Here is a 23,695-nt window from a genome sequence, read left to right on the forward strand (position 1 = left end):
ACGCAGCCTTGGATGGTGTCCTGAGGACAGCATCCTTCCCATCGTGTTCTTGTTTCTCCATCATCTACAGGCTACAATCCTGAACTGGAAGGAGGACTTGCTGGCCAGGATGGATCTTCTGCTCTGAGCTAGCAGAGTCGCTCCAGAAATGGCATGCCATGGTCACAGCTGAGATGGGGCTGGTTTCTGGGCTCTGTAATGCCAGGGTGGAGCAGGATCTCATTCTCATCCGACACACTGCTCTCTTACAAAGTTGTCCAAACATCACTTACAGCAGAATTTGTCCCAGAGTGGTTTTTTGCTCTTTGTTCTTTTCTGTTTCCTGCCACTGAAAACATGATTCAAAGATTTTCTGCAATAAAGCGCCTCGCTCTGCTGTCGCTGAATCCAGCCATTCACTCCGAGCACATGAGCTCAGCGACAGCTGGCAACGCCACATCAGTTACATGGCATTCAGCTCCCTGAAAACACTGACGCTGCTGAAGGACAATCCTGAAGTCACTTCTGGTTTTAATCTCCGCTCTCCATACAGGAATCTATGGTTTTTTTGATAATGTGCTGAGCTGTTGTTTCCTGGAAAAGCTGGTTTTTGTGCCCTGATCTACGGGCTGTCTGTGGAGCTCTTACTTGAAAGAAGTTTCTCAAACTCCCTCAACTGCAGGGTGTGGGGTTACCCTCCGACTGAGCAATGGAAGGAATGGAGAATACTGGGCTCAGTGTGCAGGGGGGGGCTGCGACAGCCCCAGCAGTGTGTCAGTGGTAACAGCGAGCTCCTCATACCCTTAATCTAGGAAATTAGTATTGTTACTCCTAATCTTGCCCTTGAATAACGTGTTAGCGGTAGACGCACAAAGTGGTAAAGTGGCTTGCCCGAGGTCGTGCAGGAGGTCGGTCAGTGGCAGAGGCAGAGTGGGACCGGGAGCTCCCCAGCCCTGCTCCTGTGCCCTGTGCCCTGTGCAGTGGCTCGGTGCGGGCTGTATTGGCCCACAGGCCAGACCCATCTCAGGAGATGTTTCCTGAGACAGCTATGCTTGTTAAAGGGCACGGGCCCTTTGCTGCAGAGCTGAACGTCTCCTGGGCTTGTGCGTGATCCACATCCCAAGCCACAGCTACTTCTTCCGCACGGGAGGAAGGGACACAACAGGACATACTTTTCCTGCCCTACAGCCTGTCCTTTCCAGTAGCTGCTACATCAGCAGGGACAGTTCCTATACTGGAGTCCAATTTCTATAGCTGAAGGTGCTTGCACTTGGCAATGGTGTGTCATTGTGTAACAGCCTTGGAGTATCATTACTCATGTGGACAATTATCCAGCAAAGCCATAAGCAGGTATTTGCCTTGCATCAAAAATCAAAGGTGAGTAAAGTTGCTCAGGAATGTAGTCAAACGTGCTTAAACTCTTTGCTTTGAACAGGGCGAGAGCAAGGGTCAGGGCGAGTGCCTCTCCGCATAGCCGCAGTCCACAGGTCTCTCCCCTTCCCCTTCTAGAAGCAATGTTGTCATCCCTGGGCAACTCTGCCCTTAGCTGCAATCAGCTTCTCCTTCTTTTACTTTAATAATCAGTGCATCGCTGATGGCCCCAGGTTCAGCCTCTTCTGTGGAAGTCTAAACATCCCATTTTATGGAGAGGTGCATGTTGGATTTTGTTGTTTGGGAGATTTTGGGGGGGGGGGGTTCCCCCCTTGTCTGCTGTTGTGGTATCTGTGAGTCAGCCCACCAAATCCATTGAAACATTTGGAGTGGACCAGGGTTGCCTGTGAGCCCTGGGAATCCTGCAGGGAATCACAGAGCTCTCCCAATCTCTGGGGAACCACTGCTTGCAGTGACCGAGGTTGCTCTCCGGCAGCCGAGGGGCCATTCGCCCTTGCAGTGAGTCGGCCAGCTCTGCCTGGTCTCTCCGCTGCTCGGGAAGGCAGGCTCATCCCAGCTGGTCTTTGTTTGGAGTTAATAGGAGTCGAAATGAGCCAGAATTTGAAATAAATCCCGTTGACTTGGCACGGTTTCTTTCCTGACTCAGACGAAGGAGACACACTTTTTGGGCAGTTACTCCAAGATTCCCCTCCTTATTGCAAGAGAGGATTTCATTCCCCTCCTCTTCCACAACCCCCGGGCATCTGTGTCCTTCAAAAGGAAATTAACCCTTAGTGTTTGGGGGAGGGGAAAAAAGAGCACAAGTAGTGCTCATTAGTGTAAATCGGAGTTATACTGCCCAAGTGCTCTGTCTATTCCTTTCTTCCCAGTTGTCAGCTTCCAACACTGGCTAATTCTTTGGAGCATTTTGGTGTCATCGTGTATGAAAGCTTCACAGCTCAGTGGGGATGAGGGCTTGCACTTCTCCTGCACTTCCCGCCCACCCATCAAGACTTTTGATGGCACTTTTGTCTCCTGTGCTTCCTTAGAGATGAGGAAATAGAGGCAAAGAGGGGGGAAAAAAGGGATTTTCCCAGAAATAACAAATTGGTGGCAGTTCAGGGCTGTCAGACTAAACTAGACCAGCTCAGAGCACACAGCGCTGCTCTGTACGTGATTCTCTTTGCTGCCTTACACTGTGACAGCTTAGAAAAACCAAGTTAAATAGACCCCCTCATCCACAAAACCAGAAGTGGCGTATTTCAGAGCAACAGCTGCATGCAGGTAAGAATTTGCACTAAAGCAGAGAGTTTGGGATACAAGATTTTGGTTTGGATTCCACATTTTAAGCTGAGGAACTCAGCTGAAAGGGAAGTCATAGTGATGCTAGCTGTAGTATTTCCATCCAAGCTCTTTTTATAGGATTTCCCCATCTCATTTTTTCTTTGCATTCAGGCAGCCAGCTCTACCTGCACTCACCACTCAGGTTTCCACAAGCAGGCCGAGAGCCCATTACTTCCCCGTGATCCCAGTGAAGCCCTCTGAACCTCACAGTACAATCAGGTCTTTCTTCTAGAGAACAGTTGAGTCTTTCTTCTTTCCCCATACTCATTCAGGAGCTGCTGCTCTGTCTCCTCCCCTTCCAAACTACTGCTAGGCAGAGTGATTATGAAATGTGTTTTTTATAAATCCAAAACATTTATGTCTTCAAATGCCCGACCCCAATAATCCCACTAATTTCCTGAGTGCTTGTGAACTGTCCTCCATGGGGGGAGGCTTCTCTTGATCAAAGTTTATTAAGTAGAGGTTCTCATATGGAGACATTGCTGAGTGGTAGGAAATGATATGGGGCTTTTTCATTTCCCTTTAAATGAGCTCACTGGCTGGGCCCTGAACAATATGGGCATGGTCATCCTATGTTTCATGCTTCCTACCTTTATTGCTGCTTTAGCTTTTCTGCCCTTTCTATGTCCAGTGCGTCAAACTATCACCATTTTTTTTTCCCCGTTACCATTGGCACTTTCTTTTCTTTACTCGGTAGCTGCATTCTGGTTCTTCTGTTTCTTCCTGCCTCATTTTTGGTAGGGAGGAGTGACCTCAGACCTTCGCTCAATGACACCCAAAAAAATATGAAAAGATGCCCCTGCTCCACAACAGTCCTGAGTAATCCTGACCCTGCCCGAGACAAGCTTGGGGAAGCTACCCCGTCAGTACTGTGCCCTCTCAGAGCTTCCCTCCTGTGCCATGCTGTAAGTCTGCAAGCAAAGCAGGAACATATCTATCCTCTGAAGTGCCAAGAGCCCTTGAGTCAAACCAGGACGGTGAGTCACGTCTCAGTAACCATTTCTCCGGATCTAGTGCATGTAGCAGAGCATCACGGAACGTGGGGGAAGGTTGGGTCTGGATTTTAACGCTGTTTGTTGTTTGGCCTCATTTGGGGCATATCTCTCTGCAGTTCATTCAACTTCCTTATTTTGTTTTTCTGGGTGGTGTTGTCGTCGTAACATAGATTTCAACTGTTGATGTTTTGAGTATTTAAAGCTGGGCTGCTCATCTGTATGCTCCCATTAAACGTTACTGCTGTGCCATGCAAGAGACCTGACTTTGCTGCCAAGGCCATCAGCAGCTGAAAGCCTCTTTTTTCCTTAAAAATTAATCAATTTGCATTGGAAAATAAACCATCCAGCCATACTAAAAAAAACTTATAAAATTGGGTCCTTACTGAAGCTGGCAATGAAATTTTAAACATGCTAGACCTAAGATGATCATTTTTTTTATTTCCTTGGATATTTTGGCATACCTGAAGGCATATGACTTTGTGAAACCGCTGTCCCTGGTCACAAATACCATCATCTTCTGGAGGTACTGATATGCTTCTCTAGTGAAAAACGCAGTATATAAAAAGAAATCACCATTTAAAAATAATCCCGCTCACAGAAGCAGCTTGGAAAGAAGATTTGTTTTCTCAGCAAACCAGTAACCCAAAGCATACAACAAAATGTGTACAAACCCCAAGAATAAAAGCATCAAGTGTTTAGTGCCTTGGCACGCTAACCCGACTGATTTGAATCCAGCAAAAAGAACTTGGAATTAATTATTCTTATGTATAGGCTTTTGTACATTTTCTGCCCCTCATTGCTGTCTCTGCTAAAAAGAGTAGGAACCGTAGGAACTTCATATTGCAGTGAAAGAGGTACCAAAAGATGCTAGGTTCCTGATGTACTTTGGAGACCCTGGATGAAATTACAATCTCGCTGAGTTTTATTTTTATCCTTCCTCCTCTGCCATTCTGGCCCTGATTTTTCCATCCCTGGACAGATGAGTCAGAAGAATGGAGAGAAAAAGGATCTGACCTTTTTTGAAGGCTACCAAAGTTGTTGCTGGGCTTGTTATTGCCTGTGTAACGTGTGGCGTGGGACAGTGCGGTGATTTCTGGGAACTGTGCAAACCACTGTATGTGCCCTGTGAACGTCTGGGATTGCAACAAACAGCAACCACATCTGGAATATCACAAGTAGAGATATCACATATCTGGGAACCCCAGACAAGTGTTGAACTGCCTCTGAATTCATCTGGGCAAAATTCCTGCGCAGTTGGAGAAAGCACATCCAGGAAAATCAGACATATGGTAGGCTTCCCGCTCACCAGCAGAGCTCTGCTGGCTGGCCAAAGTCCTAGAAAGCATGCTGGTAGAGCACAGAAATATCCTTTGCTGATAGAGCTTACTCCGTTCAAGGAGGTGATTCAGGCTGCAAGATCCAAGCCACGTCTCTGCTGATGGTGTCGCCAGCGCAGTTTGACCCGTTTGTTTATACCAGCAAAGCTTTTAACCGGCAGACAAGAGCTAACAACAGTGAGGGGGGCTCAACGGAAGATCTCTGTGGTTTACTGCGAGTGACAGCTGGTCTCACTATCACTGACAAGAGTTGGAGATGCTGCCAATTTTTTTTTCTCCAGCAATGAAGAAGGAGGCACACCCCAGCTGGAGGACCCAGGAGAGCCTTCTGGAGTAGATGCACATCCCTGCTCAATGAGGCCGATGCGTCATAAGGGGAAAGCCGGTACGGGGAGTTTATTGGAGCCCCTATTCCGACTCCACCAACAGGGAAAGACAAGCTGAAGGAACCAAGAGAAAGTTTAGACCCAGTCTTCTGTGGATCAAGTTTATTTTTGTGAGCAGGACTTGGACTGTCAAAGTTGGCATTATGGTTTGGTTTTTTTCCTGTCCCAGATGACTCTAACCCTGTACCTGTACTTCACGATTGCGGGTACAAGCGTGAACTTGAATGCTGGCAGATTTTAGGAGCAGTGTGGGAATCTTGTTTCTCAGATGATTTAAGGCCTGAACCTGTCTTCTCGAAAAGCAAAGACATTTCCTAGTGCAGGGTAGAAGCAAGTTTCAGTCCTTGCTTCCATGGGAGATGTATCTAGGTGGAGGGAACCAGCCTGTACTTCAAACTCTTCTGAAGTAGCTGTGAGATCCTCGTGACCTCCCCTGTGAACGGCGTCCATCTGCCATGCACGATGATAAAAGGGTACATCTCATCAATGCACTGGTGTCTGCATTTTTTACAGACAGTGTAACACATCCTCATCCTGGGGAGGGAACCGTAACATGGAAGTATTTGTTTCAAGAGCTCTTACAGCACAGCAATTCAGGAGCACATCTGAGTGTGCAAAATGACTCTGCTGGAGAAGATCAAGGGCTTGGCCATCACTGGGGCCAGGAACAGATTTAGCTGAAAACAGGCTTTCTCCCATTTGCAAGAAATATCTATTGCCTGTGCTTCCAAAAGATCTTAGTGCACAGTCCAGGGAGACTGATGGAAAAACACCATGCAGCTAATTAGAAATCCCAGTTGTGTCTTTATTCATTCACATCTTGTTTTGACAGTAAACTCTTGTGAGTGATTCCACTATTCACTCTCCAAATTTTCAAGCCACTAAGCATCACAGTATTGCTGCAGAAGAGTGTCTGCGAGCATCTTGCTACACACATCATGACTGATACGCGGGGAAGTTGAGGGACCTGGTACCAGGTCCAGTGGTGAGCTAGCTGCAGAGCTGGACGGGGATGGCCACTTCCCAGGCTGATGCTTTCATGAGTGAGGATTTCTCTGTACTCCTGTCAAAAGCGTAAATCACGTGGGTGACGCTGGAGGCTTGGCACCCACAATTCATCATGTGTTGTGGCTGCTCAGCGTCTGTGGGAAAATAATTCAAAAGTGATCTCTTGGAAAGTGGCAGCAAAAAATAGCAAACAAAAACCCCAAGCAGTGTGGAAGAGACAACAGAACAGGACTCGCGTACTTCTCGGCAGGGACCTGTCCTTTGTGAAGCCCTAATAGTGTTGACAAGGTGGGCTCTTGAAATGTTTGGTTTAGATAAAATGGAGCTGTTCCCTCCGGAGAAGTGAAGAACTGGCACAATTCTTTAGGGCTGTAATAAGTCTGAATTGCTCCTTTGTGTTAAGAGCAGGCACTTATGAGGCCCATGTTTCAGATCAGAGTGAAAACCCTCCGATACGGCTAGCTTTATAAGTTGCTTTTGTTCAGCTGAGACAGCAACATCAACGGTGGTGAAAATTATACCTTCTTAACTGGGAGGCGGGAGAGCAGAGGGAGAGATGCCGTGCTGGTGTGTAGATGCTGTTGAAAAGTTTGTCGCAATTGCCAAAAAGCATGAGTTATTTTCTTCAGTGATACTTTTGCTTCTTTCTGTCAAATCCAAAATATGTTGTCTGCCTTGCAGCCAACGGGGTCAAACACTGAAAAAATTAATTCCCTGGGCTCCCTAAGGAGAGTGTGCTATACTTAGTTGCTCATCACAGCTAATTTCTGCTCTGTGTGTGCAAGGAGGGGCGGCGGGTTCTGCTGCCTGCGAGGCACCCACACTAGGTACGCAAAGCAGGCCAGCATTTCTGTCTCTCATTGCTGTGGCTCCCACCTGAAGTTTTGCATCCCACTCCGTTTCTAGTTGCCTGATCAGGGTATTGTGATTTCCATGTGCTGTGTGTTGCTGAAATAATAATACAAATAGAGGGAAGGTTTTTGCACTGTGAGCAGAAAACTGCGTGTGGCAGGTAGGTAGAAAATGAAACCGCTGCCTGTTTTTATAAGGTGAAAATAAGGAGAATTGCTGTTGAGGCAATGGTTCTACTGCCAGTATTCTAAAACCATATAAAAAGTATTGATATCCAATTCGGTGCTATAGCTGATCGTGAAAGATACAACTCTGTTTGTAAAGCAGCAGTGCACCGATGGCAGCTCTGTCTGCAGACCAGAGGAAGCATTTTGTGGGGGCCAGGGTAAATGCGTTTTCCACATTTCAGCCGTTTCTGTAGCAGTGGCTGGGTAGGTGCCATTTTCCAGTTCAGTGGGTGCTGTCTTCAAGGAGCACTTCTGAGAGATCCCTCTTTTGCTTCCTTGAGGACAGATGGACACATCAGATGGCAGTTTTCCATCACCCGCCTGTCTTTGACATGTGATCTGAAGATGAAAAATATCACCTTTCAGCTACGTTGCCCTATGGTCACCTGGGCACAGAGATCTTTCCACCTTTAAGCAATGAGGTTTCCTTCTCCTCCCTGTGTTGGAGCAGCTCAAGAACAAACTCAGCCATACTCAGGCTGTAGTACCTGTGAATCGTGGCCTTACCTGCATGACTTCCTAGCCTCCTTGTTGGCTCCCGTGGGAATAGGATAGGATGGGTGAGGATGCTGTCAGGGTTGAGGTGTACCAGGGAAGAGGCCTGGGAGTGGCTGGTTGGGATGGGACTTCTTTGCTTTCCCATTCCAACAGCTTTTTTTGCTCTCCTAGGGACCAGAAGGGAAACCAGGAAAACAGGGGGACAAGGGCAAGCCTGGCCAGAAGGTAGGAACATCTCCCGTTGATAACGTCTCCTCCTCTGGATCTCCCTTTCTTTGCTCCTCTTTGATATTTATCTGTAGAAGCAGTTTTGTCCTACATTAACGTCAGTGCTTTTGTTCTGCAGGGCAGCAAGGGCTACCAGGGGCAGCTCGGCGAGACAGGATCTCCAGGGAAGGAGGGGCCGAAGGGGAACCAAGGCCCTAAAGGATCCCGAGGTACCCTGGGACCTATGGTGAGAAGAGCTCTGCAAATGGTTGAACACAACACGCAGAAACGTGACTGGCAGTGGTGGGCACAGGCCTGAATGAAGCAGAGAGCCCAACAGAGGCTTGAGAGCACAGAAAGTGAAATGATGTTAGATGGGTTTAATTGACCAAAACAGCTTAACGCTTGCTCTGAGCAGCACAGGAGAGACTCCATAGTGGTGGTTGTGTTGGTGCCCCATGAACCCAGCTCACGTCGCATCGTGGCAGTTCTTCACAACTCCCTAGATGGGCTGAAATACTGAGGATTTTTCTTGAGAAGAGAGTGAGCTGATAAGCTATTTTTTGCTAAGATCTTTCCCTTTGAGACTGCACACTCATGGCAAGAGCTGCTTCCAAGTCAAATTGTGTTGTTATAAGGAACTCTGCCTTGGAGTTCTGCCCTGTTTCTACACCCACTCTTGATCTACTTGTCTAAAACTCTTGCAGCAAGAAGAAATATAGCATGGGAAAGGGTTTGAGTTGGGAACTGAAGGTGAGGCTTTCAGAGAGAACAACAATAGTAGAGCAGAGAGGGAAGAAAGTTAATTTGCTTTAGGCACGTGAGACAAATGCATTGGGACAGCAGCGGTAAGTAATAAGTACCTCCTCATGCATTGCAGGCTGGTAAGGAAACTTCTTGCACTATATTTGGTAGAACTTAGCGAAAAAGTAGGAGTTATTTATGAACCAGGAATCGTGGTGATGTTTCAGAACAGTAGCAAATGAGTGATGGAGTCATGGTTCCACTGATAATGTTTTCCTTCACTAAAAATTATGGCCTCCCCATATATCCTACCTCCATGTTCTTTGGCAAAGCCTCCATGGATTATTTTACAAGGAAGCAAAGCATTATCTGAGCAGCAGCCTATTGGATTGAACATGTCTCTGTCTTGTGGAAAGGACTTCCATGTTAAATGGGATTATATGGAAAGTTTGCAATTCACTTTAATCTGATGATCTGATTTAAACCCTTTTGTTCAGTCTGCAAAAGATGCAATAAACAGCTCTTGCAGTGCCCTCATCGCAACCCAGAAAGCTCCTTTCTTGGCCTCAGAACCCACACCAAAAGGTTTCCTCCCAACAGTTTAGGATTAGGTCATGCATGAGAATGGTCTCGCTGGTGGACTTCCTAGCACAAAGCTAATTTGGAAATAAAGACCTCTAGAAGGGCAGATGAAGAGCACACACAATGCAGCCATTTCTGGTAGCAAATCTGAATGAGATGGGGAACCTATTGCTACAGGCTAGCAAAGACATAGAGTGGACTCCTAGCATCACTCTCCGTGTGTAAGAGGTTAAAGCCAAGCAAGAGCATTTCAGATGGCTGCAGGAGGCCAGGAGAACGGGTGGCCGCACTCCTATGTGGTGCTGAGCTTTGCTTTGCATAGCCCAGTGCATCCTCTTCTTGTGGGGTAATACCCACGGGCTACTCTCATGGTGCTTTCTGTGCTCGCCTCTCCAGGGTGCTCCAGGAAGGATGGGTGCTCAAGGGGAACCTGGCTTAAAGGGTTACCAGGTAAGGATTTTATTTTCATTCTCCAGCTTCTATCTGTTCTGAAATGCAAAAAAACTGCCACTCCAGGATGCAAAATTGTTTTTAAACTATGATTAATTTCTGACCTTGAGTTCAGTTTAGTTCTTTCTCTAGTCTCCATTTGCGCCATCACGACATCTCCAGATGCGTTTGGTTCATCTCTGCCATGACCCATGCATCCTTCCAAAGCTGGGATGCACGACACAGGGCTTGCGAGATCTGGCAGGAAACTAGGGAGGACCTTCAGTCAAACAGCTCTTTCCTGTCTCCTCACGTGCTGCCTGCTCTCCACAGGGACATGCAGGACCACCAGGGCCAGTTGGACCACCAGGGCCAAAGGGGGAAAAGGTAAGTTCGCAGAGTTTAGCCATCTCGTCTTCCATTGGCATGGAAGCTGAGCTGACGCAGAGAGAATTGCCCCGCTGCCATAACACCCATGCATCTGCACTCTCCTCCTCTACCTGCAGCAGAGGCAGAGGTGCCTCCTCTACAGCATGGCCATCTACACAACTCCTGCTGCAGCTTTACTTCTGCAACTCAGCGCCAGGACACCCGTGCCGCTAGCATGTGCTTTCCAGACACCACGTGCCCTTGCGCCCGTGGCTGAGCCAGCCAACGTGTTCTGGGGACACATTTTTCCTGCATCCACAGAAATTCAATCCCCAAGCTGAAAGAAATCAGAGTAGTAACTTTCTGTGATCAAGTCAGCGTAACACCCTGCACAAACTAGCTGATCTTCAGCAAGCTGCCCATCTGTGCTTAAATCAGCCGATAGTGTGTTGTAAGCGAGGCAGAGCTGATCTCCTCTCCATTGCCCTCGCTCCATTTTCCTCATCACCTGCCACCCCTTTACCTCGCTCATCCCCCCCCAGCCCTCGATGAGCCCCCTTGCCGCAGCTGGCCTGAGTCAGAGCCCTCTTTCCGTGGTGGCTTTCCCCTTGTGGTTTTCCCCTTTTGCTGAGTCAGCACGGCCGTAACCAGTTCAGGCTGGAGAAGTGACTCACGCTTTAATGGTTTCCTGTCGGTGGAGCTGGCTGCTCCGTGCTCCAAGGACGGCCCAGCTGGCGTTGGCTGTACTCGCAGTGCTGCTGGAGCCCCTCACGTGCCTTCAGTAGCAGCAGTGATGCTCCCTCCTTCGGTGTGGGAAGGGAAGCGATGGTAATTGGGACCGGTCAGTCGTGGGGTCCTCATAAAGAGGAAAGACGCGTGAACTCTTTTCGCTCATTTTCCACTCCCCATCGCCGAGAGAGCTTTCGGCTTTCCCTCTGCCCCACAGGTGTGACTGCAGCTTTACGTGTGCACGCAGGAGCTTCATTTCTTATAAAAGGAGCTTGTGGGACAGAGATCGCAAGGGCTTGTCTTTGCTGGGGCTTTGAATGTGTCATTTCAGCTCAGGCTCCTGGGTGTCAGGGCACCCTGTTCACGCTGCTCACGCCGCGCTCTGTGCTCTGCCTAGAGACTGCTTGTGCAGCAGTGAATCTCTCTGCCCGTGGCTAGGAGTCAGTGGGGCAGGGTGAACTGTTGTGTTCCGCTAAGATATTCACATGCCTTAGAAATTTTGCTTTGGGGACGAACAATGGTCATGCTGCTTTTTCTCTCATTTCCTGCTGCTGAAACACATCCGTGGAGGAACAGCTGGTGATGTTCCTGCTGCTCCGCGTCTCCATCGCTGCCTTGCTGAATTTCCTCTCCACCCCCAGCCTTTCTAATGCTGCCCCATCCGCTTCCCGAGCTGCACCTCTTGCTCTTCCAGACTTCAGCAGCATTTGTCTTCAGATGTATTCTGCTGAGTGGCCGTGCGGGAAGCGGCAAGTGTTAACCAAGCACTACCAGCCCAGAATAATAATGCAAGAGCTCACAACCAAGCACATTGTCAGTTGAGAGCCTGGCCAGAGGTTTCTCACAGTCCCACTGTTGAAACTTGAGCATCCTGGCAAAAAGTTGTGAGTTGTGACTGCCAAAATCAAGATCAGCCATTGGCCTTACAGCAGAAGGAGTAAGAGATGTGCAGATATGTATCTCTGTTTAAATTGCGGCTGTTGTTTTATTTTAAAACATTGAAAGTCATCATCTTCTTGAAAGCTCCCATCATTTCAGTAGTAAATGGTCCCCAAATTATTATTCTGAAGCACTCTCCCCTTCACCAACAACATATTTTTCTGCAAATGGACACTAGAAGAGTACTCCCTCAGAGATAACATAGATCTTGTGCCATCAGAGCACAGCAACGCTGATGATAAAATGAATTCTACATGCAAGTATCCGAGCTGAAGCCTGACAAAGACACCAAAGCATCTAATGCATCCTGCTGAGAACTGTCAGATCTGTTAGTGACCATTGACAGCTGGATCTCACTCACGTCTTCCTGGAAGGTCCGCGGGTCTGCTGGCACCTTGCTGGGGAGCAGCTCCAGCTGAACGAGGAGAGCACAGCATCGCGTGCTGAGCCTCCAGCACTGTTTCCTGCAGCATCCAGGTGCTCCATGAAAGTCTTGCATCTAAGTTTTCTTATCCATCCTTCCTTCTTATCTCCTAAGAGTTGCATGGATCCCAGCCTAAGGATAGGCAGATTCCTTCCCTCTGGACATCTGTAACCTCGCACACACGTGTGAACATGAAAATGGAAGCCTGAATCTGAGAAATGAAGAGGAAACGAAAATGGGACCGTGACTGCTCTGTGAGCTTTAAACAACATGGTAAACTTCGCTGTGCTGAAGAAGGAGGATATATAATGGTGGGGAAGGTCTTCTCTTTTCCAGAGAAGAAAGTGGCTTGGTGAGAGGCATTACTGTGGAATCCAGCTCCCTTGTGCCATGCCAGCCAGCTACTCTGCCGCATTTAATACATTTACAGCTCCTCAAAGAGGCCTTGCTCAGAGCAGACGCCTGCACTTGGCAGCTGCTTAAAGCAGTCCAGATGGGATCCTTTTAAAATTACAAACTAGTGTATCTCACTTTGGGACAGGAGCCAACAACAACAAGCCTTCCCTTCTTCTCCATGCATTTTCCATTTGTATCCCAACATGTTTACTTTGCTGCCCTTTACTCTAACTTTTTTTTCACTGCAACTTTCCGAAGAATTAGTGCAGACCTTTCATCTCCCTCTTGAGCAGCTGAGGCATCAGGAAGTCCTGGAGGAGCTCAGTCTCGCAGTCGTAGAGCTGACCAGGCTGCAGGATTTTCTCAGTCAGAAGACAAAGGACAAGGTGGGAATTAGACTCAAGGGGACACAAAGCCACAACTCAGCTTTGGGAAGAAAGTCTGTGAGTCTTGATGCTCTTCAAGGGTCCCCAGAATTATGAGCTTTCTTTGAGTTCTTCACGCTCGTCTCAGCTCCCAAATGGCAAGGTGTTCACATCCTGTTTGGGAAGAGGCAGTCGGTGCCAAGACTTCTGCATAGTAACACATATACTGGGATTTTTATTTTTTTTTTCCTGAGACTTGAGAAATGATGGCTTTGTTTTCCTTCTAGCCTACATTCCTTTGATAGTGGCTAGAAAGCAAACCAGTTGCCAGGTATTCTGCTGCTGACTTTAACCAGCAAGTTCAGTAGCACTGGAAAATGTTGGCAGAGCCTGTTAGGCACTACTTTCCTTTCTGTCTACCCCCCAAATTTCTCCATCCATATTGCTCAGTACTATATTCTCAAGCCATCCTGGCACAGTTTCTCCCTATATATTTCTTCTACCATGATACGTCCCCAAAACCCCAGACGAGTATGCTGGAGTTCCCCACCCAGCACACAATCTCTTAAGGACAGTATAACCATAACCTGTGAGTATATATGAAATCCTGGCAACGTTCATCCAACACATGTCGCAGCAGCAGAGAAAGAAAATGCCGCTGTCATCAAGCATGCAGTGGAGAGAGATGCACTGAGCTCTTTGCTACCTGTTGAGGTTACCTGCAAGAGATTTTGCCAAATCTTGAGCCTCATTTTACCAAGCTGTAAATGTCAATACTGATGCTCAGCCCATGAGAAGTCCGTGTGGGTCAGCGTGTCTCTCTCAGCAGTGGCACAGCCCTGATTCCAAGCCGTGACCCAGTTCCTACAGAAAAGAAGCTATTAGCTCCACTATCTGAGTTTTTTCACTGAGGGTTTTTCGCTGCTCCAGGTGTGTCATTACCAAACATCACATACAAGCAAAGCACCCTAAATGCCTTCTCCCAGAGGCAGGATCACTGAGAAATTGCCCAAACACCCTTACTATCAGCAGCTGCAACTCAAACAGAAGATGAGAGTAGCCCAGAGAGAAAGTGAAAGACAGTCATAAATACACCAGAAAGGGCTGATGCAACCACTGAGAATTACAGAAGTCTGTGGAAAACTTGGCTCTGCATAGCTGTGGAGATTTGGACGTTCAAGGCTCTAGGAGCACCCCAAGCACTCCAAACACAGCAGCTCCACTGTGCCAGAACTCCCCAGACCTCCTCTCTCCAGTAGCTGCAACATCAAAGGAGCTCTGAGACTTGTTCATCCTAAGAAGCCAGAGTGCCAGAAACTCAGTGATATGAAGTAGCCAAAAACTGGAGGAGCTGGAATGTAGCTATCTTATATGGGGAGCAAAGAAACAGCCGTCTCTGAGCTAGACTCCAGAGAAAATAGGACACCATGACCCTGAGTGACTTATACAACAGAATTAAAAAAGATAGTGTCTATGTTAAGTCTTGAGGGATCTCTCTGTGGATGTTTTAGAGAGACCTCAGTTATAAATAATCCGGGTGATGTTATCTACCAGCCAAAGCATGAGCTCTGAGCTCTTCCTGTGGAGCATCCATCAATGAGTGGAGCTGCTCACACAGCGAGTGTGTAAGGGGCTGACCCTCTCACCTGATCAGTTGTAAGACAAGCCCACAATGGTGGCACACAACCAGGGAGCCCATCCAGACCACCCTTGTTCCCATGACAGCCCAGGCAGCACTCAATGAGGGTGGGGAAATGCTTGATTAAAGAGTTTGGTTTGACTGTCATATTGTCGTAATTACGTGGTTCTTGCTTAGTTTTAGGAATTGTTGAAAATAACCCTTTGCACCTGGTTCCTTAGGGAGGATGGTTAGACCAGGCAGAAACAACCACCAAAGAAACCAGGAAAGCAATGTGAAAAGTCAGTGTACTCCACGTTGTGAAACAAGCAAACAAAAAAAATTGTTTAGACTTTCTTTGGATGACAAGTTAGTAAATTCAACAGAGGCTTTGACTTAGGAGCCCATGATATGGGAGGACAGGATTGGGTCTGTACAGAAGCATCTGTCATACAATCTGCTGTCTATATTAATACTAGCATTTTTATTCACAGGGAGAACAAGGTGATGACGGGAAGGTAGAAGGCCCACAGGGACCGCCTGGAGACAGAGTAAGATGTTAAATCCCTTCTCTAATCAATCCTGGCCTGATTTTTGCAGGTGGATTAGTTGGGTTGCTTCTTTACTTGTAGAACGTACACAAGCCATTGGGATATGGCGGATGACAGATTGTTTACATCCACCTTAAGTCTTTGTTGTGTTGTTGTAGGGCCCCGTTGGTGACAGAGGTGATCGAGGGGAGCCTGGAGACCCTGGTTATCCTGTGAGTCTTATTCCAAATACGTGATTCAGAAATGTTTGTCTTGGGGAAGTGCTTCCAATCTGCATCAGCCCACAGAAGGTCTGCCCTTTACCCAGTAGTCACAATTCATAACCCGCTGTTGTCCCTTGTCAACTGTTGCACATGGCTGTGTTTCAGACAAGGAGTAATTCAGATATCTTTACCTAAAGTGGTAAAAATTTTGCTGAAGGCAAATATAGGTCCTGCAGGTCAGCATCTCACAATGCCGTGCACCTGCCTGAGCACACTAGACTGAAAGAATGAGCAGGACCATCTCATCAGAGGTATTTGTGATTATCAAGGAAATACCCTGGGCAAGATGTGTACAAGAGAGGTCGTGTCAATGCTGGACAGAATTCAAGACTGATGTGCCCATGGCTGTAGACTCTTTCACGGGAAGATCTCTGTTAACTTGGAGGTTTGGAAGCTTCCAAAATCTTATCGGAATTTCTCTCAAAAGCAAGACCAGGGTTATGAATTATTCCCCTGTGCTCCCAATGCCCTGTTTGCGGGACATCTCCAGCTGATTGGTGTTGATCTGCAAAGGCTCTATGGACTAAGTCTTACCTCCATCCAAAAGCAGCTGGTCAAAGCAACCCATTACAGTAATGTACAGAAGAGTTCAAATTCACCAAAGTAGCAGTGCTGCTGCCTTATTTTGTAGGACAGCCGTCTCCAACTGTTCACTTCCGTTAGCGCTGTGTGTATTTAGGGACGCATTAGAAAGCCTTCTTTACTGCTTAGATGGTGATTAGCAGCTGCTCTTAGCTATTTCTTTCCAATGCATATCCATGGGAGCACGTACACTACCTGCAAGCTTCAACATTTCTATATTAGCAGAATGTAGATATGTATATCTTCTCCTGCCCCTTACAGCATCTTACATCCGTTTTTGTTTCCCATTGCCAGAAAAGTACCCAAGAACAAACACATGTTCCCTCTCTGTTTTTTATTTAAGGGTCAAGAAGGGCTTGATGGAGAAAGAGGAAAACCTGGACAGCAAGGCTTACCTGTAAGAGATGCTGCTTTATTGTAAGCTACCCAATGTCACATGCATGTGAAAAACAGATGCAGAAAGGAAGGAAGGTAGGAAGGGCTGCAGTAAGGAATGTGTGGTGAGCTGTGAAATGCAACGTGTGCATTTCCATAAGCCAGGCCTATAGAATGGGCATTTCGAGTCACATGTTGGGACTAATAAATGGGTGACAGAACAGGGGGCACTCCCTGTTCTGTTTTGGCCTGTCTCCAAAACTGTCCTTTCTGAACGATCCAAGAGGGACTAGAAATCTTAGATGGGCAGTGGGAGATGACAATGACAGTGGAAGGGTCCGCTTGGAAATGATACATTTGGTATGCTGCTGGTGAGAGCTGGTCCAGTGTGAGGCAAGACTGTATTATTCTGCCTGCATGGGGTTTCCTCTCAAACCTCTCATTTATGAAAGACTAAATTAAATCCAGATTTAAGGGAAGGACTTTTTATTCCCTTGCTGTATACGGCAGCGTCTAATTTGTATATGTGACTATTGCAACTGTGAGTGCAGCAGCGCATTAAATGTAGTTTGTATTGGGAAATAAAGTTGAATCAATTCCCGTTCTTTGTAGGGCTGCTGGGAAGAACAACAGATTCCATTCCGGGGTAAAATCTTAGTGCTCTGTCATACGGCCTAGAACCGGGAAGAGTTGCTGCATTCCCCAGTGGATGTAGTTTATTCTGAGGGGTGGTAGCCCCTCAGATGTCAGTGTTTCAGATGGAAGCAGGAGCTTTGGATTGTCTTTAGTAAAGAGCCATTAGAAACACGTGGCTCAGAAACAAGCTGAAGAAGGAGAGCTCTGCAGATGTGTCCTTACTTACCATTTCTTTGATATTAGTCCAGCCCCTGACACAAATACACGCAAAAAAACCCTGGATGGCCAGAAGAAAAGATGGAGACACGTGTGATGGGGAAGGGATCAGTAAGAGAGTAGTGAAATATCCTCTCTGCTTTACTCCTCCATAGGTAGCTCTCTAGTATCTGACATCCATCGAAACCAAGGAAGGGGCTGCAGCGTGCAAGAGGGAGGTAGTACCAACACTAAAGATGTAGTCACTGTATAAACTACTCGTTCTGCACATAGCTTCTGCAGTACCTTTCTCAAAACAGGCTCCTTCCTGCCCACTTCTCAGCGCTGTTTTCCAGGCACCATCTGGAATTTAGTGAATGCTTTCTGCAAATACGAACAGCACCCAAGTGAGGGGGTAGCATTGCTTCTTCTCCAATTGACAACCTGTTAAATGCTCTCTGGAGACAGTTCCTTGCTCCTTTTTCCCCAGGAGGCCTGTCTGAGCACAGGCTGTTCCCCTGAATTGTTTCCATACGGTCAGCGTTGTTAGGGCACAAAAAATGCTGTTCTTTGTACTTCATGCAAGATACTGCCAGAAGAGAATTTCAAGCAGATTTTTCTTGCTTATGTTTTGTAGGGGGATCCTGGACCACCAGGCCAGCCAGGAGCAAAGGGATCCAAAGGTGATGTGGTAGGTTTCAACAGGGTGGAATTATAGTGTCCCAAGTTTAAAGAAAATGTCTAATTAAGAGGACTCTCATGTTTTTCCCCAGCATGTGTGATTTGGCCTACGGTCTACGCCTTGAAAGACTGTGGAGAACCTAGTGGGAGGGCTGTAAACATGTATTTGGGTGTCCAAGCCCAATAGTTTGTTGGCTTTGTGGAGCTGGAGAAGATCAAGACAATTACAGCTCCAGCATGATGGGTGAATCTTGGGCAGGTCTTTAGTCGTTGCCATGGGTTGTGTCTCCTTCCCATACCCCTGTTTGTGGTGCCTCCAGCCACAGCTGGCTCGTCTGGCCCTAAGGAGGTCTGAGCCAGGCAAGTGTCTCTCTCTTTCACTTGAACTGTAAACTTTTCTGGCCTGAAACCTTCCAGATTTGGAGCCCATTTATCCATGCAGTTCTTGTGTTTCTTGGAAGAGTCCCTCTAACTTCTTGCCTTTATTGAGCAAGAAAACACAACACACATGCGTCCTTCAAGGTTCATTGGGGTACCTCATACCTACTCCTACCTCTACATCTGGCTATAATGACAAGCTTGCTAATTATTCTCACAGATCAGGGACTTTATTTGCTAAAACATAAGTATGTGATCTCAATACTCAGCAAATTCCTGCTCCCTTTTGGCAGATGTCAGGATTTTTAATCTGACCCTGCTGGGGTAATGCCAGAAGATAGTTTAACCTACAGTAGGTGTTCTTGGCAAAAAGCGTACCAGGCAGTAAGATAAATAAACTCTACCCATCGATGAACAATCTGGAACTGCCTTTGGGTCTAATGAATAGCAGAGAAAGCACCCCCAGGAGTATTTCTTTCATGTAGCTGGCCTGCCTAGTCCTCTGCAGATGGAGAAACAATGCACAGAAAATGCAATGCTTCAATTTGAAAGTGCTTTAGTACATGACCTCACTAAGAGAGCCCTAGTGAAGGTGATGAGGCTGAGTTTTCCATTCATTCTGCAGAAATTAATCCTTTTTACAGCTAATAAACCTCAGGAGTATTTCTTTTACATCTTTATTCACAAAGCAGCATTGCAAATTTTAGGCACAAGATACCCTTTTCATTTCCATTAACTTTCCAAAATAGAGGGAGCTACCTCACAGAGAAAAGCTTTTACTGAACACCCTGCAGAAGACTTGCTGGGTCCTTGGTTCGGCCCTGTGCTGTCAATGAACTGACAGAGGACGCCGGTTTTAAGCATCTTGTTCTAATGTTTGCCAGTGCACTGAGTCCTCCCTCGAGTTCATCCTGCTTTATTTGTCCTCATCTGCTCTGTGTTAGGAAAAATGTAGGTCCTTGCCTTCTAGCTATTCATTCCTGCCCTAGAACTCTCAAGACATACGAAGAATCACTTGTAATAAAACCAAATAGCAGTTCATTCCCCAGTGTTGGAGCAACTAACTTTATAAATCTCCTCTTTATAAAACTGTTTCCAACCATTATCCAAAAGCACACCCTGAAGTCAGGCTCCCAAGTGGAGTTGTGCTAGAACTGCTGCAATTTTAGATGTCTGTCTTTTTTTACTTGCAGGGTCAAAAAGGAAAGCAAGGAACACGAGGCAATGCAGGGAGCAGAGGCTCACCGGTAGGTAAAAATTCAATTTTCTGCCCCAGCAAATGCTGTCCAGGAGCTCCATCACTAACACCTTTGTGGTTTTAGGGCATCCTTGGGCTACCAGGTCCTCGAGGAGTGGTGGGAAGGCAGGGTCAAGAGGGTGCCCCTGGAGTGGACGGAGTGCCTGGGAAGGATGGTGTGCCTGGGATGCTGGTGAGTGTGCAATTGTAACCTTATAGCATTAATAGCAAACGCAACTTAGGAGCTGGAAAACCAAAAGGTAGCACAGGAGAAATGGATGTAGTCCAGCTATAGATATTCCAGTTTACATGTACCCAGAGTGGATCATATGCTCCTCTTCATATCTCACATGCACATAGAGGCAGCAGCTGCCTTTGCATGGCCAAGTCTGTAAATAAACCAGTGTTTCTAGCCTGACAGATACTTGCGTGCACAGACTTCTATATACATCTCTGCAAATCCACCCATGCCCAGATGCATGGTGCTTGCTGAGGGCAGAATCACACCACTCCCCTGTCCCCCCAGAAGCTGTGCAGAGCTGGAAAGAGCGTCTTGTTTCATAACCTCTTCTGGGTTTCTTTTCTAGGGAGAGCAGGGTGATGATGGGGAAGAAGGTGTGACAGGGATGTCAGGCAAAAGAGGGAACCCTGGCATACCGGGACTCCCCGGGGCACAGGGACCACCAGGATTCAAGGTGAGTTTCTGACTCCCTAAGATACTGCTACGAGCAATCCAGTCTGTGAGCCTGTTGTCTAGAGCTTGGATTCTCCAAGGTCTAATAAAATGTCAACTCCTGCTGCCACCTCTCACTTAGCTAGAGGCTCAGTAGATCTTTCCCCTCATCCATCCATCCATCCATCTTCATGATGTTCACAGCAGCTGAATGTTCCAGAGACCTTTCCTCCTTTGTCAAAGTTCACTGAGCTCAGGAGCCTGCAGATACACATACCCACACTACAAACACTTTAAGCCTTCTTCCATTAGAAACCTGGCTAAAAAAACATGGCCTTGGAGAAGTTGCAAAGGAACTGCTACAGCCTGCCTGTAGGATGTCCAGGATGGACAATTCCATGGGAAATTCGGGTGTCCTCTAGCTGCTGCCCTACAAGGCCTGAACTGCTGAAGGGAAATTTGTGCTGCTTGTTTTTTAGCATATATTTACTGGATTGGAATGGCTGGAACCAGTATGGGCTCGGACATCGCTCTGGGTGGAAGCAGGGACAAGCTGCTTTAGTGACCTTGGGATTTCTTCCTGATCCTTGCCCTGGTCCAAACCGGCCACAGGATCTAAACTGGACCAACAGCAATTCAGCCGTTTGTAGAAAGAGTCTGTAAAAAGGAAGACTCCAGCTGGGCTTGGAGAGGCTATCAGGTCCGATTTAAATTATACCGCCCATAACACATCACTCTTAAACTGTCACTTGCTGCCCTCCAGCTGCCTTGGGTAGAATGACAGGCTGTTGCCAGAAATGACTGAAAGACCCTCGTGTCGTTATGACAGACTCATACCCTGGCTCCAGGGAAATTTGTTGCCCCTTTTCCAGCTGCTCAACCATCCTAGGCTCTCGCCACCTTTGCTCCTCTCTCCCAGTCTGCCCCAGATCGAGTAGCTGGGGCTTGTGCTGCTCCTGGCGCTCGGCAAGGGGAAGAGGTGGGGAGCAAAGTGGGGTGCCGGGTCTCAGAAGCCTCTCTCTTGTCCTTAAGTTGCGGAGTTGGTGCTGGGGAAAATGTTGGCTTTGCAGCCTCTGGATTGAAGTCCTCCTAGTTGAAGTCTTGGCATGTCTTCAACATTTTAGATGGATTAATCATCAATTGCTAGCCTGCTGGGGGGAAGAGATTATGAGAAACTGCAGGGCAGGACAGACAACATATGGAAGGGCAAACAGAAGACATGTCACCCCCTTGCTGTCCTTAGCCCCGATGCAGGCAGTACAGCTCTGCTGAAGCTCCTGCTCTGCGTGAAGCTCAGGAGGGGACGCAGCCATGCCCATCGCTGGTCTCACACTGTGCATCCTGCAACAATCCGCCTTAGCCGACCTGAGGCATCTCCTGATGAAACCACATTCCTTATCCCGATGAGCCACTCTTCCAGCTTTCCATCTATGGCTATTTTGGCTGAGTGTTGTTATATTTAGCTCCTGTCCTTTGGAATTACTTGAATTCTGTTATTTTTAGGGTGAAAGAGGATTGCCTGGACAGACTGGCCAAACAGGGAAGCGAGGATCATCAGGAGGAACGGGCCTTCCAGGGAGCCCCGGCGATCTGGGACCCAAAGGACAGCCGGTTAGTGATGAACGGAGCTGATCAGCCCCGACTGCAAGCTGTCTTCTGCAGGAGAGGGTGCAGATCTGCAGGCTGGGATAGCAGGGTGAACCCTGGGAGGATCTTTTACAGGGGAACTCATAACCAGCTTGTGCGTGAGTGCAGGAGCGTCGGCACAGCTTCCCTGCTGTTCACTGCTCGCTTGTGCACAGAGATGTCTAATCCATGCCTGCGTTCCCCAAGACAGCGTGACTGTTCACGTCATCCTCGTGCCTGTGGTTACAAGGCCGCGGTGTGTGCTGGCAGCCAGGCTGCAGAGCCATCTCAAACACCCCTCAGCAGCGTCTTCGATGAGAGCTGTTATGAGAGCGGTGCCTGGAGCCTGTGGGAGGTGTTGAGTGTAGGAGGTGAACTATGCACTCCAAGCCACCCAAAAGGTGCAAAGGAAGGTCTGTAGCTCCGCTGGGACATGCAGGAGGTGCAGGAGCAGGCGTCATTAGTGCAGTTGTGAGGGCGGTGGAGCTGCGAGTTCAGAGCACACTGTGGGAGACACACCGAGAGCCCTTGAGCAAAGCAGAAGTTTAATTTCCACACCTGTCTCCGAGGCAGGCTCCTAATCCTTACTGCTTCTATTTATTGTGCCGGTGGGATTGCCCAGTTCAGCACTGATGTGTCGCGCTTTAACAGCCTGAGGCTATATTGAGAATACTTAAGCTATTTATGTTGGGACCACCATCAGAGGGTCTAGTTAGGCCACAGATGTAAAACTCACATGAGGAAAAGAGAGATTAGGACTAATACAAAACAAGGGACGAGATGAACCCCGACTACCTCAATTAAAATATACTTGTTTGTATATTTTATATAAAACCCTGTGATGGCAGTATTCAAGCTGAAAGATAGTAGCCAACAACATAATAATGGTATTGTTTTGCCTCTTGTGTTCCCAAGTGGCAGGTTCATTTGCCCAGTATGGCCATCGCCGACCTTGCTGCATAACTAGTGATCAGGTCCTCTTAGCTGAGATGACTCCATGGCATTTAAACCCTTCTGACTTCCCATTTACTTTTGCCCGAAATTCCTCTAGAAAGAGGGCTTGGTTGGTTCTCCTAACACAGGAAAGACCTTAGTCCTCCATTAGTAGCAGTTTTCCGTTCCAGGATCCATAAATGGGCAGTTAAATCAATTTGTATCCTTGGAAAGTTTCTTACACTCCACTGAGTCCAACCAAGCCCTTTCTTGCCAAGCAGTTTCTCACTGTTGTGGCAGGAAAAACTTCCTAACAGTGAGGTCTCTAGACTAACTCTGGAATAGCCTTGTAATAGAGGCGGTGGAAACCCCATCGCTTGAGTCATTTACAACTGGGCTGAACAAGACATTGTAAAACATCCCGTAAAGTACAATCCAGCATGGGTCACATAGTCCTGCCGAGAGTCCAAACAAGCCTTTTCCATCTGTGATGTTCCTAAGACTGTAGATGAATCATCTGGTGTATGTTTCTGACCCATTTTTTTTTAACGTTGAATCATTTCACATTTTGACATTGGAGAAGCCCAGAAATATCAGAGGACATACATCTCAAACGTGGTGAAATGAGGGTGTTTATATAAGGACATGCTACCCAGTGTGGGGTTTTTTTTTATTCTCAGAGTGCATGCTATGTGCTAATCCAAGCTTGATGGCCTTCCAATTATTTTATTATTATTTTTCTTAAGAAATTGAGCAAAAATCCCTG

At 47.3% G+C, this 23,695-nt stretch overlaps 1 protein-coding gene across 1 annotated transcript in view; it reads left to right on the top strand.

The window, feature by feature from the left end:
* Window positions 1-23,695, top strand: part of COL27A1 (collagen type XXVII alpha 1 chain) — a 212,037-nt gene that overhangs the window by 179,405 nt on the left and 8,937 nt on the right. The window contains 12 exon segments of the mRNA XM_050907800.1: window positions 8,169-8,222; window positions 8,344-8,451; window positions 9,927-9,980; window positions 10,293-10,346; window positions 15,294-15,350; window positions 15,509-15,562; window positions 16,539-16,592; window positions 18,039-18,092; window positions 19,654-19,707; window positions 19,783-19,890; window positions 20,285-20,392; window positions 21,874-21,981. Of these exon segments, the coding sequence (XP_050763757.1) occupies window positions 8,169-8,222; window positions 8,344-8,451; window positions 9,927-9,980; window positions 10,293-10,346; window positions 15,294-15,350; window positions 15,509-15,562; window positions 16,539-16,592; window positions 18,039-18,092; window positions 19,654-19,707; window positions 19,783-19,890; window positions 20,285-20,392; window positions 21,874-21,981 (867 nt within the window).

Source organism: Gymnogyps californianus, chromosome 18 (genome assembly GCF_018139145.2).
Source record: "Gymnogyps californianus isolate 813 chromosome 18, ASM1813914v2, whole genome shotgun sequence".
In the NCBI taxonomy this organism is placed as follows: domain Eukaryota; kingdom Metazoa; phylum Chordata; class Aves; order Accipitriformes; family Cathartidae; genus Gymnogyps; species Gymnogyps californianus.